General features: G+C 52.3%; 1 protein-coding gene across 1 annotated transcript; it reads right to left on the bottom strand.

Moving 5' to 3' along the window:
* Nucleotides 1-365: 365 nt before the first annotated feature.
* SELENOW (selenoprotein W) lies at nt 366-1,108 on the bottom strand. The gene is given in 2 exon segments (XM_030815201.1): nt 366-1,000; nt 1,003-1,108. Coding segments are annotated over 2 exon segments (255 nt in total). The 5' UTR covers nt 1,049-1,108; the 3' UTR covers nt 366-791.
* Nucleotides 1,109-15,512: the final 14,404 nt, after the last annotated feature.

The raw sequence follows: 15,512 nt of genomic DNA, 5'->3' as shown, positions 1-15,512 counted from the left end.
GGCAGGAGAATCATTTGAGCCCAGGAATTTGACGCTGCACTAAGCCAAGATCATACCATTGCACTCCAGCCTGGGAGCTGACAGCAATGATGAGGTAGGCACTGGGCTAGTGAACAGCACAGATGTGTTCCCTGGCCTCAGAAGCCCACAGACTAAGGAGAAGATGACAGAATACTCACAAGGGTGCTGGGGCTGGCCAAAAAGGTGCAGGCTGCTTTGTCTGGTCATAAGAGGGGAACTGACTTCCCCGGTTTGAGGAGCCAAGGAAGGGGCCGTGCCCTTGCCATGCCCTCTGCCTGCCATACCATGCTGTCCTTCAGTGCCTGCTCTAAGGTCACTCCTAGTGTGGTTTTCTCTGGCTGCTCTTTTTTTTTTTTCGGTTAAATTCGTCCAATATTTATTGAATCTTGAATGGTTGCAAAGGTCGCCACAATCAGAAACCCACCCATCCTGATGCCTCTCTTGGCTTCCCCTTGAGAAGGATGCCTGAGGCGGGATGTCCCCACAAACTCCAGGGGACAACTGGGGAAGACATGGGGTATGCAAAGAGATATGATCAAACCAGGGGACAGGAGGAGGGTGGGGTGGTGTGGATTCTAGGGAAGACACATACACACAGACTCTCCCACACAGAGGCAAAGACCAGGGGCGTCAATCTCTGCTCCCCAACAGCAGCCACGAGAACATCAGGGAAAGACCAGGCGTCCACAAGACTTTTCAGTCCTTCCTATCATGAAATGTCTGCTGAGAGGGGCTGGGTCAAGGTCCCTGGACTCTGCCTTCAGCGCGCATTAGCCCTGAGCCAAGGCGGCTTTGATGGCGGCTACCAGCTTCAGAAACTTGCTTTCTGTGTCCACGTAGCCATCGCCTTTCTTCTTAGAGTGAATCAACTTCCCGGCTACCATTGCCTCAAAGAACCCGGTGGCCTGGGGAGTTCCCTCGCTGCAAATGTCCAGGCGGCCGGGGAACTTATCTTCTAACTTCTTCTTGAGCTGAAGATACAATAAACGACTCGGACAGCGAGAGCCATGGCTCGGGGCTGCCACATCCGCTGAGGAGCGGACGCGCGGAACACACCAGTCTCCCACCTGGATGCGCTAGGTCTCCGCGAGTCTTTTTTTTTTTTTTTTTTTTTTTTTTTTTTTTTGAGACAGAGTCTCGCTTTGTCGCCCAGGCTGGAGTGCTGTGGCACCATCTTGGCTCACAGCAACCTCCGCCTCCTGGGTTCAAGCGATTCTCCTGTCTCAGCCTCCCGAGTAGCTGGGACTAAAGGTGTGCACCACTACGCCCAGCTAATTTGTGTATTTTTAGTAGAGATGGGGTTTCACCATATTAGTTGGCCAGGATGGTCTCAATCTCTTGACCTCCGGATCAACCCCCCCCCCTTGGCATCCCAAAGTGCTGGGATTACAGGCGGGAGCCACCGCACTTGGCCACTTTTTTTTTGGAGTCTCGCTCTGTCCCCCAGGCTGGAGTGCAGTGGCGCGATCTCGGCTCACTGCCAGCTCCGCCTCCTGGGTTCACGCCATTCTCCTACCTCAGCCTCCCGAGTAGCTGGGACTACAGGCGCCCCCCACCATGCCCGGCTAATATTTTGTATTTTTAGTAGAGACGGGGTTTCACCATGTTAGCCAGGATGGTCTCGATCTCCTGACCTCGTGATCCGCCCGCCTTGGCCTTTCAAAGTGCTGGGATTACAGGCTTGAGCCACCATGCCCGGCCTCTTTTTTTTTTTTTTTTTTTGAGACAGATTCTCACTCTGTCGCCCCTAGGCTGGAGTGCAATGGCGCAATCTTGGCTCATTGCAACCTCTGCCTCCTGGGTTCAAGCAATTCTCTGCCTCAGCCTCCCGAGTAGCTGAGATTACAGGCGCCCACCACCACGCCCAGCTCATTTTTGTGTTTTTAGTAAAGACAGGGTTTCACCATCTTGGCCAGACTGGTCTTGAACTCCTGACTTCGTGATCCACCAGCCTCGGCCTCCCAAAGCGCTGGGATTACAGGCTTGAGCCACCGTGCCTGGCCATGCTCTTTCTTTTTTTTTTTTTTTTTTTTTTTGAGATGGAGTCTCACTCTGTCGCCCAGGCTGGAGTGCATGGCGCAATCTCGGCTCACTGCAAGCTCCGCCTCCCGGGTTCACGCCATTCTCCTGCCTCAGCCTCTCCTAGTAGCTGGGACTACAGGCGCCCGCCACCACGCCCGGCTAATTTTTTTGTATTTTTAGTAGAGACAGGGTTTCACCGTGGTCTCGATCTCCTGACCTCGTGATCCGCCCGCCTCGGCCTCCCAAAGTACTGGGATTACAAGCGTGAGCCACCGCGCCCGGCCGCTCTTTCTTTTTTATTTGTATTTTTATCAGTTTTTTAGAGACAGGGTCTCACTCTGTCGTTCAGGCTGGAGTGCAGTGGTGCAATCATAACTCACTGCAGCCTCAAACTCAGAGGCTCAAGGGATCCTCCTGCCTCAGTCTCCCAAGCAACTGGGACTACAGGTGTGCACCACTATGCCCAGCTTTTTTTTTTTTTTTTTTTTTTTTTTGAGATAAGAGTCTTGCTCTGTCACCCAGGCTGGAGTGCAGTGGCGCCATCTTGGCTCACTGCAACCTCTGCCTCCCGGGTTCAAGTGATTCTCTGCCTCATCCTCCTGAGTAGCTGGATTACAGGTACCCACCACCATGCCAAGCTAATTTTTTTTTTTTTTTTTGAGACGGAGTCTTGCTCTGTCACCCAGGTTGGAGTGCAGTGGCGCAATCTCGGCTCACTGCAAGCTCCACCTCCCAGGTTCACGCCATTCTCCTGCCTCAGCCTCCCTAGTAGCTGGGACTACAGGTGTCCGCCGCCACGCCCGGCTAATTTTTTGTATTTTTAGTAGAGACGGGGTTTCACCGTGTTAGCCAGGATGGTCTCGATCTCCTGACCTCGTGATCCGCCCGCCTTGGCCTCCCAAAGTGCTGGGATTACAGGTGTGAGCCACTGCATCCGGCCTAATTTTTGTATTTTCAGTAGAGACACCAGTTTCACCATCTTGGCCAGGCTGGTCTTGAACTCTTGACCTCATGATCCACTGGCCTCGGCCTCCCAAAGTGTTGGGGTTACAGGCGTGAGCCACCGTGCCTGGCCTGGCTCCACTTTCTTAGGGAGCTTTGCTTGCCCTCTGCTTGGGGTAGTTTGTGAATTCACGGCTCTGTCTCCCCCAGGTCCTGGGTCTCCTGCTCCTGATCAATCTGCCACGTGCCATTTGATCTCGGAGTTGTCTCCACCATTAGACTGGCAGGGTCTGTTTTCTGGGGTCTGTGTGTAGGATACAATGGCCCCAGGATGGGTAAAGGAGGGGACTCAGTTTTTCTTCTGTGATGGGTGGAGACAAGGGCCAGCAGGCCTGTTTCTCGGTGAAACCCATGGGGAGACAGTCGAACCAGGAACCAAATCCGGCTGGGCGCAGTGGCTCAAGCCTGTAATCCCAGCACTTTAGGAGGCCAAGGTGGGTGGATCACCTGAGTTTGGGAGTTGGAGACTAGCCTGACCAATATGGTGAAACCCCATCTCTACTAAAAAAAAAATATACATATATATACAAAATTAGCCTGGCGTGGTGGCACATGCCTGTAATCCCAGCTACTCAGGAGGCTGAGGCAGGAAAATCACTTGAAACTGGGAGGTGGAGGTTGTGGTGAGCCAAGATCGCGCCATTGCACTCCAGCCTGGGTGACAGAGACTCAGTCTCCAAAAAAAAAACGTCCAAAAATTAAAAAAAAAAAAAAAAATGCTGAGCTCAGTGGCTCACGCCTGTAATCCTACCACTTTCAGAGGCCAAGGCGGGCATGGTGGCGCGTACCTGTAATCCCAGCTACTCGGGAGGCTGAGGCAGAAGAATCACTTGAACCTGGCAGGCAGAGGTTGCAGTGAGCCGAGATCGTGCCACTACACTCCAGTGTGGTGACAGAGCGAGACTTGGTCTCAAAGAAAAAAAAAAAAAAATCCTGGCTGTGCCACTAGGCCAGATGCCCTAGAACTGACTTCAATGGACCTCAGTTTTCGTACCTGTGAAATGGAACTCAGAGCCATATCTGCTTCATTGGGTTGTGTGAATGTGAGGTAGTTACAGGATGGAGCAGGCAGAAGGTCAGCACAGCCTCAGTGGTTGGAGGAGTGGGGGTCAAGTGGACAGAGAGGGTACCCCAGGGCCAGAGGTAGAGGCAAGGTGAAGCAATGCTTCATTTCCCTGCTGAGGTTCCTCTCTAGCAGTTTGGAGGTGGGGTAGGAGTGGAGAAAACACATCCCCTCCTCAGTCTGGGCTGAGAAACAGGGTTCTTGAGGCACCAAGAACCTCTTTGGGGCTCTGGCTTGCCTCCTGTAGTCAAAGGGATGGGCTGTGTGCAATGAACTCACACCTGTAATACCAACACTTTGGGAAACAGAGTCAGGAGGTCCAGAACAGCCTAGGCAACATAGCAAGACCCTGTTTCTACAAAAAACTTTTTTTTTTTTCTTGAGACAGAGTCTTGCTCTGTCGCCCAGGCTGGAGTGCAATGGGCGCGATCTCGGCTCACCGCAAGCTCCGCCTCCTGGGTTCACGCCATTCTCCTGCCTCAGCCTTCCGAGTAGCTGGGACTACAGGCGTATGCCACCTCGCCTGGCTAATTTTTTGTATTTTTAGCAGAGACGGGGTTTCACCATGTTAGCCAGGATGGTCTTGATCTCCTGACCTCGTGATCTGCCCGCCTCGGCCTCCCAAAGTGCTGAGATTACAGGCGTGAGCCACCGTGCCCGGCCTACAAAAACTTTTTTAAAAATTAGCCAGGTGTTGTGGTGGCACCTGTAGTCCCAGCTACTTGGGAGGCTGAGGTGGGAGGATTGCTTGAGCGTGGAGAGGTTGAGGCTGAAGTAAGCTATGATAGTACCACTGTACTCCAACCTGGGCAACAGAGTGAGACCGTGTGTCTAAAATAAAAAGAGGGCCTGGTGTAGTGGCTCATGCCTGTAATCCCAGCACTTTAGGGGGCCGAGGCAGGCAGATCACTCGAGGTCAGGAGTTCAAGACCAGCCTGTCCAGCGTGGTGAAACCCTGTCTCTACAGAAGTACAAAAATTAGTCGGGCGTGGTGGCGGACGCGTGTAATCCCAGCTACTCGGGAGGCTGAGGTGGGAGAATCTCTTGAACCTGGGAGGCAGAGGTTGCAGTGAGCTGAGATCACACCATTGCACTCCAGCCTGGGCAACAAGAGCGAAACTCTGTCTCAAAAAAAAAAAAAAAAACAAATAATAATAATAATAATAATAATAATAAAATAAGAAGGTGGGAGTGGACCAAGGCCTAATGGCATGGAATTTCCAAATTCTATTTCCTAGTTTTCTTTGGGGAGGCTTCCTCCATCACCAGGGCCCAGCAGGGCCTCAGATGGCAGGGGGTGGGGGGGCTACACATATCCCTCATGGCCAAGATGCTAAGAAGCCCCTGAGCTGGGGCAACAGCCTCTGGTCACAGTCACGAGGGAGGCTGGGTGCAGCAGCACTTATCTCGCCTGACCTTGTGGAGACTGACCACTCCCTCCTTCTGGAAAATGTTGCCCCCTGCCCTCTCCAAGGCCTCCTCCTTCTTACATTCCCTGGTCCTGGTTTGGGCCTCAGCACCCAATTCTACTCCTTGACCCACCACCCTGGGGTGCTTTTGCCAGGCCCCAGCCCACAGCCATCTGCCAAATGCCTCCCCCTGGAGTCCCTGCGGCGTCTCTGACTCAGCAGGTCTGTGCCTGCCCCTGCTGTTCCCCCCACCCAGTGGCTCTGCAGAGCACCCTGTTGCCCAAGCCCTGAGTGCTGGCCACTCCCAGGGCCTCGCCCTCCCCCACCACCAGCACCACCAATTTGAATTCCTATCTCTCCCTCTGGCCTCCTCCCTAGACCCAGGCCCTGCCCCAGGGTGGGGGAAGGAATCCTACAGATAAGGGCATTGGTCAAAGGGACACACCTGGGTTCAGGCCCCCAGCTCTGCCCCCAACCTGCTAAATGACCGTGACAAATGACCACGCCCCTCTCCAAATCTGAGTTATTCCCTATGTAAAAGGGGGAAATAATTAAACTAGCTGGGTATGTTGTGCTGAGCAATATGGGAGCCCCGGAAAGGTCCGTCTTCCAGGGGAAGTATGGCCGCTGAGAGCCTCAGTCTAGTGCTTCCCATTCACGAGCTGGTTGGTGCCTTTCCTAAGTTGGAAATGGGTTGGTCCGCAAATCCCGTTGCCTGGTCCACGCCAGGTCCACGTACCTGCATTCAGGGTGCAGGGTGGAGTAAGACAGTCTGAACGGAGAGGTAGCAGGATGAATGAGTAATTCCTGGGTGCGTTTTGGGATTATGCCTAAGGGCTGTCCGAGCACGTGGGAGGGGTAGCTAAATCCTGTAAGGGAGGGGAGAATGGGGAAGGCTGCCTGCAAGAGGTAGTGGAGGGTGCTTTCAAAGGATACCTGGGAGTGAGCTGGCTGTAGGCACAGGGCAGCTGGAAGGCCAATTTTAGGGAAGAGGAAATTGAGGCTGAAAGTCAAAAAACAAACGAACTGCCTGAGGTCTCTCTACTGAGAAGTGAGTGGGCCAGGGTTCAGATTCAGCCCCCACTCCATTCTCAGGCTGGGCAGGAAGGTACCTTGCCCTCAGTAGGGCACCTTCGACCCAAAGCACCCTGACCAAGAGGCTGTGCACCGTGGCTACCCTAAGACTGAGGCCCAGGTCCTGGAGTTCCACCAAGGTAGGTACAACCAGCCAGGCTGTCAGTGACAGGAGGAATTACTGGGGCTTCTAGGGACCCTATGAAAGGGCAAAAAGACGGCACATAAGCCTGTGGATATCAGATATAGATAGTGAGGGCTAGGGCTTTATGGGGAGGGTGGATGGGCCCTGTGGGCGGGGGATGTTCAGGAGATCTTCCAAACAGAGCATTCCAGCCTGGGGGAACAACCCATTATAGACCCCACCCACCACCTAAGACAGGGACAGGTGGGGCTGAGCCTGGAGGCTGGCAGGACCTGTGGGGCCGGCTGCGGTGTCAGCAGTGCCACTGTGTGTGGAACCCTCTGTGCCTAGGTTCCTGGAGCCAGCTCCACCTGGCAATGTGCTTGGTTTCACAAGACTAGAGTTGGCTACCTTGTTCCACCTCAGATGGAACACCTGACCCCCTGCACACCCCACCCAGCCTCCAAATTCAACCACCCCAGTAGTGAGACAGGGAGAGTAGGGTGTGACCAGAAGGTGGAATGAGCTTAAAATAGGCTGCAGAGATATCTCTGAGCTTTTAAAAAAATCCTATCTTTCATATCGTGTTCTTGTGAAATCTTCTCCAGATTTTTTACAATGACTCTGAAATTGATCAGTTAGCCTCACGCTTTCAAAATCCACAGTGGCAGTGAGCAAGAGGGGGCAGGTCAGCCAGAGGTGGAGGGGGCGGATGGGCCAGAGGCGCCTGGGCAGGGGTGGATGGGGCCTGGACAGGCTTAGTGACCCTTGCACCAGAACTCTCCGGACACCGCCCCTTCGCCCACTCATTAGGCTCCTCTGCCTTCGGGCCGGCTGGGCTGCCCATCCCCCCTCGTTCCCCTCCTGGCAGGTCTGGACTGGACAGGTTTTGGGCCTCCAGGTCGTGCAGTCAGTCAGGCAAGGGGCCTGGTGCAGGCCACAGCCAGGCATCCACCTCCTTCCCAGCCCACCCCTACCCCCCAGCAGCCTGCCAACTTGCTAGACCTGTGTGGCCTTCCCTTCTGCTGAAAGTCTCCAGATTCTCAGGGCTCTGCATGGGGAGCCAAGCTGGTGCTTAGAACTGTGCTCCCTTGCCCCCATCCCCGACCTGTGCCCTCATCAGCTTTCTTTTTTTTTTCTTTTTTTTTGAGACCGAGTCTCACTCTATCACCCAGGCTGGAGTGCAGTGGTGCAATCTCAGCTCACTGCAACCTCTGCTTCCCGGGTTCAAGCAATTCTCCTGCCTCAGCCTCCTGAGTAGCTGGGAGTATAGGTGCGTGCCACCACGCCCCGCTAATTTTTTGTATTTTTAGTAGAGACAGGGTTTCACCATGTTGGCCAGGATGGTCTCAATCCCCTGACTTCGTGATACACCTGCCTCGGCCTCCCAAAGTGCCTGGATTACAGGCGTGAGCCGCCGCGCCCGGCCTATTTTAAATTTTTTTTGTAGAGACAGAGTCTCGCCATGTTGCCTAGGCTTGTCTCGAACTCCTGGTCTCAAGTGATCCTCCTCCCTCTGCCTCCCCCGTAGCTGGGATTGCAGGCACAAGCCATGACGCCCCCCTTCTCATCAGCTGTCTGGGTCTTTCTCTGGGTCCTGACACCAGGCCAAGTGTTCTGCACACCTGACCTGCTCAAAACAAAACCAGTTCTGCCACAGTCTGGGAAAATGAGGCTCAGAGAGGCCTTGCAGCTGTCTGTGAGCAGGCTGGCATTTGGATCCAGTGACTGGGTTCTGGAGCCCAGTGGCTCTGTGGCGCTGCCTCTCCAGGCTTATGCTTCTTTAAAACTGCCCATGGCCTCTGAAGTTGAGGATTTAGGGGAGCAGGGCTGCCAGAGGGGTGAAGAAGGAGATCTTTCTGTGGGTGGGCGTCAGAATAACCAGGACTGACACTGGTCCCTGCTCCCCTGGAAGGACAGCCCCTCTTGGTATGTCGGGGGTGGGCTGCCTAGGGTGCTCTGGGGAGAAGGGAGGGAGAGAATGGGGCTGGTCAGGTGGGGTGTGGATTCCAGGCCTGCTCGGTCAAAAAGATATAGTATTTCCTATTCCCCCTTACACTAGGCAGGCAGGTGTGGCCCAGGCGGTTCTGCCAGGTGTGCAGTCCCTGGAGAATGACCCTTAAGTGCACCTAGGCTTCCCCCTGGCGGTGGCATTAGGTCCTCCTCCCAGGACTTGTAACCCTCCCAGGGGGAGGAGGTCCACACCAGCTGATGGGTTGGCACCTGTCCCCAGTCCCTTTCTTCTTTCCTGTGCCACTGCTCCCAGAGTTGCCCAAAACACACGATCAGGTGCAGTGGCTTGCACGAAACCCTGTCTCTATGGAAAACACAAAAATTAGCCCGGCATGGTGGCTCACACCTACAGTCCCAGGTACTTGGGAGGTTTAGGTGGGAGGATCAACAGCCCAGGAAGTCAAGGCTGCAGTGAGCAGTGAGCTGTGGTTGCACCACTGTACTCCATACTCTAGCCTGGGTGACAGAGTGAGACCTTGTCTTTTTTTTTTTTTTTTTTTTTTTTTTGAGACGGAGTCTCACTTTGTCGCCCAGGCTGGAGTGCAGTGGCATGATCAACTCACTGCAAGCTCCGCCTCCCAGGTTCACGCCATTCTCCTGCCTCAGCCTCCTGAGTAGCTGGGACTACAGGCGCCTGCTCCCACGCCCGGCTAATTTTTTTGTATTTTTAGTGGAGATGGGGTTTCACTGTGTTAGCCAGGATGGTCTCCATCTTCTGACCTCGTGATCCGCCCCGCCTCGGCCTCCCAAAGTGCTAGGATTACAGGCGTGAGCCACCGCACCTGGCCGAGAACTTGTCTTAATTAAAAAAAAAAAAAAAAAAAAAAAAAGATAAAACCTAGGTAACATGCTGGGGGATGATGAGGGTTATGGAGGAAAATAAAACAGGTGGGGGCTGGAGTGAAGAGTGGGGATGCCCCTTCATAACTCTGACAAAGACTACAATGCAGCCGTCAGAAAAAAAGCTGATTTGAGGCAATGGTCAGGGAAAGTTGTGAAATTAAGTAAAAAGTGATGGAACAGGCTAGGTGGGAAGTGGTGGCTCACACCAATAATCCGAGTGCTTTGAAAGGCCAAGCAGGAGGCTCTCTTGAGGCCAGGTGTTTGAGATCAGCCTGGACAACACAGCAAGACCCTGTCTTTACAAAAAAAATTTAAAAATTAGCTGGGGGCTAGGCGCAGTGGCTCATGCCTGTAGGGAGGCCAAGGTAGGTGGATTGCTTGAGCCCAGGAATTTGAGACCAGCTTGGGCAACATGGCAAAATTCCGTCTCTACAAAAAAATTGCCAGGCATGGTGGCTCACGCCTGTAATCCTAACACTTTGGGAGGCCAAGGTGGGCAGATTACCTGAGGTCAGGAGTTTGAGAACACCCTGGCCAACATGGTGAAACCTAGCCTCTACTAAAAGTACAAAAATTAGCTGGGCGTGATGGCACATGCCTGTAATCCCAGCTACTCGGGAGGCTGAAGCAGGAGAATTGCTTGAGCCCGGGAGATAGAGGCTGCAGTGAGCCTAGATTGTGCTACTGCATTCCAGCCTGTCTGACAGAGCAAGACTCTGTTTCAAAAAAAAAAAAAAATTAGCTAGGCGTGGTGACATGCACCTGTAGTCCCAGTTACTCAGGAGGCTGAGGAGAGAGGATCACTTGAGCCCAGGAAGTTGAGGCTATGATTGTGCTACTGCATTCCAGCCTGGGTGACAGCCAGATTCTGTCTCAAAAAACAAAACACACAGGGCACAGTGGCTCACTTTGGCTTTCCAAAGTGCTGGGACTACAGGTCTGCACCACCACGCCTGGCCTGAGAGTGCATGAATTAAAGTTTCTATTCTCTTGCTAGTCTGTCATTGCTTCCCTAGTGTGTGGGAACCATACTTGTCCCCACTTCTCAGTCAGAGAGCAGCCTGCCAACCTCCAAATCTGTTGCCCCTGACCTGAGAGGTCCCGGGCTGTGGGCTCATCAGGGATCCAGTGCTTTGAAAAAGTGTAAAGGAGAGCAGCAGTATTATTCACAATAGCTAAAAGGTAGAAACAACCGAAGTGTCCGCTGACAGATGAATGGATAAACAAAATGCATTACATACACACAATGGACTATTATTCAGCCTTAAAAAGGAAGGAGGCCAGGTGTGGTGGCTCACACCTATAATCCCAGCACTTTGGGAGACTGAAGCAGGTGAATCACTTGAAGCCAGGAGTTGGAAACCAATGTAGACAGCATGGGGAAACCCCCTCTCTACTAAAAATACAAAAGTTAGCCAGGTGTGGTGGCACATGCCTATAATCCCAGCTACTCTGGAGGCCAAGGCATGAGAATCGCTTGAACTTAGGAGGTGGAGGTTGCAGTGAGCCAAGATCATGCCACTGCACTCCAGCCCGGGTGACAGAGTGAGACACTGTCTCAAAAAAAAAAAAAAAAAAAAAAAGGTGGGGTGGAAGAAGGGAAGAAAATTGGCCAGGCACACTCTGGTAGGGGATGGTTGGATGATGAAACACAGACAATAGAAAAACCTAGATAAAGACCTGGCGCAATGGCTCCTGCCTGTAATCCCAGCACTTTGGGAGGCTGAGGCGGAAGGATCTCTTGAGGCCAGGAGTTTGAGACCAGCCTGGTAAATATAGTGAGACCCAGTCTCTTAAAAAATAATAATTGGCCGGGCGCGCTGGCTCATGCCTATAATCCCAGCACTTTGGGAGGCCAAGGTGGGCGGATCACCTGAGGTCGGGAGTTCAATACCAGTCTGGCCAACATGGAGAAACCCTATCTCTACTAAAAATACAAAATTAGCTGGGCGTGGTGGTGCGTGCCTGTAATCCCAGCTACTCGGGAGGCTGAGGCAGGAGAATTGCTTGAACCCGGAAGGTAAGGTTGCAGTGAGCTGAGATTGTGCCATTGCACTCCGGCCCAGGCAACAAGAGTGAAACTCCGTCTCAAAAAATAAAAATAAAAAAGAAATAGGCTGGGTGCAGTGGCTCATGCCTGTAATCCCAGCACTTTGGGAGGCCAAGGCGGGTGGATCACTTGAGCTCAGAGGTTCGAGACCAGCCTGGCCAACATGGTGAAACCCCATCTCCACTAAAAACACAAAAAATTAGCCAAGTATGGTGGCGGGCACCTGTAATCCCAGCTACTCGAGAGGCTGAGGCAGGAGAATGGCTTGAACCTGGGAGGCGGAGGTTGCAGTGAGCCGAGATCACCCCACTGTACTCCAGCCTGGGTGACAGAGTGAAACTCTGTCTCAAAAAAGAAAATAAACAAATAAAATTTTTAAAAAGTAACAAGAAGAAGAAGAAAAAATATGAAAATAAAAAAAAAAAGAAAAAAATAATAGGCCAGGCGCAGTGGCTCATGCCTGTAATACCAGCACTTTGAGAGGCCGAAGCGGGCGGATCATGATGTCAGGAGTTCAAGACTAGCCTGGCCAACATAGTGAAACCTCGTCGTTACTAAAAATAGAAAAAAATTAGCCGGGCGTGGTGGCGGACACCTGTAATCCCAGCTACTTGGGAGGCTGAAGCAGAAGAATCACTTGAACCCATGAGGCGGAGGTTGCAGTGAGTCGAGATTACGCCATTGCACTCCAGCCCAGGTGACAGTGCAAGACTCCATCAAAAAAAATAAATAAAATAAATAAATATTAATAATAATTTTAAACAATCAAAAAGTATGTTTTTTTTTTGAGATGGAGTCTCGCTCTGTCGCCCAGGTGCAGTGGCATGATCTCAGCTCACTGCAACCTCCACCTCCCAGGTTCAAGTGATTCTTCTGCCTCAGCCTCCTAAGTAGCTGGGACTACAGGCACGCGCCACCACGCCCAGCTAATTTTTGTATTTTTAGTAGAGATGGGATTTCACCATATTGGCCAGGCTGGTCTCAAACTCCTGAACTTGTGATCCACCTGCCTTGGCCTCCCAAAGTGCTGGGACTATAGGTGTGAGCTGCTGCACCCGGCCAAAAAATATGTCTTTTAAAATAATAGAGATGAGGCCGAGTGTGGTGGCTCACACCTATAATCTCAGCACTTTGGGAGGCCAAGGTGGACTGATCATTTGAGGTCAGGAGTTCGAGACCAGTCTGGGCAACATGGTGAAACCCTGCCTCTACTAAAAATACAAACCTTAGCTGGGCATGGTGACGAATGCCTCTAGTCCCAGCTACTCGAGAGGCTGAGGCAAGATAATCTCTTGAACCGGGGAGGCAGAGACTGCAGTGAGCCAACATGGTGCCACTGCACTCCAGCCTGGGAGACAGAGCAAGACCCTGTCTCAAAAAATAAAATAAAATAAAATAAAATAAAATAAAATAAAATAAAATAAAAGAGATGAAGGCCAGGTGCAGTGGCTCACGCCTGTAATCTCAACACTTTGGGAGGCCGAGGCAAGCAGATCACCTGAGGTCAGGAGTTAGAGAGCATCCTGGCCAACATGGTGAAACCTTGTCTGTACTAAAAATACAAAAAAATTAGCCAGGCGTTGTGGCAGGCGGCCAATAATCCTGGCTACTTGGGCGGCTAAGGCAGGAGAATCACTTGAACCTGGGAAGTGGAGGTTGCAGTGAGCCAAGATGGTGCTACTGCACTCCAGCCTGGGTGACAGAGCAAGACTCTGTCTCAAAATAATACTAATAGGCCAGGCGCGGTGGCTCACGCCTGTAATCCCAGCACTTTGGGAGGCCGAGGCAGGCAGATCACAAGGTCAGGAGATCGAGACCATCCTGGCTAACATGGTGAAACCCTGTCTTACTAAAAATACAAAAAATTAGCCGCGCGTGGTGGCGGGCACCTGTAGTCCCAGCTACTTGGGAGGCTGAGGCAGGACAATGGCATGAACCCGGGAGGCGAAGCTTGCAGTGAGCCAAGATCGCGCCACTGCACTCCAGCTGGGGCAACAGAGCGAAACTCCGTCTCAAAAAATAATAATAAAATAAGATAAAATAAAAATAAAAATAATAATAATAGAAATGAGGTTTCGCCATGTTACCCAAGCTGGTCTCCAACTCCTTGGCTCAAGCGATCCGTCCACCTTGGCCTTCCAAAGTGCTGGAACTACAGGCTTGCGCCACCACCCTGGCCTTAAACAATTATTCATGAAAGGAAGGAAATAGCCGGGCGCGGTGGCTCACGCTTGTAATCCCAGCACTTTGGGAGGCTGAGGTGGGCGGATCATGAGGTCAGGAGATCGAGACCACGGTGAAACCCCGTCTCTACTAAAAATACAAAAAATTAGCCGGGCGTGGTGGTGGGCGCCTGTAGTCCCAGCTACTCGGAGAGGCTGAGGCAGGAGAATGGCGTGAACCCGGGAGGCGGAGCTTGCAGTGAGCCGAGATTGCGCCACTGCACTCCAGCCTGGGCGATAGAGCGAGACTCCGTCTCAAAAAAAAAAAAAAAAGAAAGGAAGGAAATTCTGACACATGCTACAACATGGATGAAGCTCAAGGACATTATGCTAAGGGAAGGGAGCCAAGGACCTGCCAGCCGAGGTCCCAGGCCGTCAAGGGCTCCAGTGAGCGAGCAGGATTGAGCAGATCCCTGGGCTGAGCAATGGGGAGTCCGCTTTGCGCTTTGCTGTGAGTGTGGCACGGGTGGCGGCAGCCTGTGGAGTGCAGGCTCCATGGAGCAACTGTACACTCTGTTGAACGAAGTACAAGGTGGTAGGTTTTTGCTTTTTTTTTTTCTGAGACAGAGTCTCACTCTGTCTCCCAGGCTGGAGTGCAGTGGCGTGATTTCGACTCATTGCAACCTCTGCCTCCCGGGTTCAAGCAATTCTCTGTCTCAGCCTCCTAAGTAGCTGGGATTACAGGCGTGAGCCACCATGCCCAGATAATTTTTTTTTTTTGTATTTTTGGAAGCGACGGGGTTTTACCATCTTGGCCAGGCTGGTCTCGAACTCCTGACCTCGTGATCCACCTGCCTTGGCCTCCCAAAGTGCTGGGATTACAGACGTGAGCCACCGCGCCCAGCCACAAGGTGGTAGTCTTTCTCAAGGACGCTGGGGCAACCCCATTGCGTCTTTACCAACACCCTGGTACAGATCCTGCAGCTGCAGTCTACCCCGCATACAACATATTTAATGATCCCTAGCTAGACAAGGCATTGAAAACTATTCCATAGGCCGGGTGCAGTGGCTCCCACCTGTAATCCCAGCAGTTTGGGAGCAAGGCAGGTAGATCATCTGAGGTCAGGAGTTTGAGACCAGTCTGGCCAACATAGCAAAACACCATCTCTACTAAAATACAAAAAATTAGCTGGGTGTGGTGGTGCATGCCTGTAATCCCAGCTACTTGGGAGGCTGAGACATGAGAATCACTTGCACCAGGAGGCAGAGGTTTCAATGAGCCAAGATCACACTACTGTACTCCAGCCTGGGTGACAGAGTGAGACTCTATCTCAAAAAAAAAAAAAAAAATTAGCTGGGCATGGTGGCATGCACCTGCAGGCCCAGCTACTCAGGAGGCTGAGGCAGGAGAATCGCTTGAACCCGGGAGGCTGCAGTGAGCCAAGATCGAACCACTGCACCGCAGCCTGAATGACAGAGTGAGACTCCATCTCAAAAAAACAAAACAAAAAAAATCGACAATTCCATGGGAGGCAGAGGCAGGAGGATGGCTTCAGGCCAGGAGTTGGAGCCAAGCTAGGCAACATAGTGAGAACTCCTCATCTCTACACACACACACACACACACACACACACACACACACACACATTAATTAGCTGGGTGTGGTGGCGCATGCCTCCAGATACTCAGGAGGCTGAGCGGGAAGGATGGTTTGAGCCCTGGAGATTGA

This window comes from Nomascus leucogenys, chromosome 7b (genome assembly GCF_006542625.1).
Source record: "Nomascus leucogenys isolate Asia chromosome 7b, Asia_NLE_v1, whole genome shotgun sequence".
NCBI lineage: Eukaryota > Metazoa > Chordata > Mammalia > Primates > Hylobatidae > Nomascus > Nomascus leucogenys.
The sequence above is the reverse complement of the archived record's forward strand: the minus strand, read 5'-3'. Positions and strand labels throughout refer to the sequence as shown.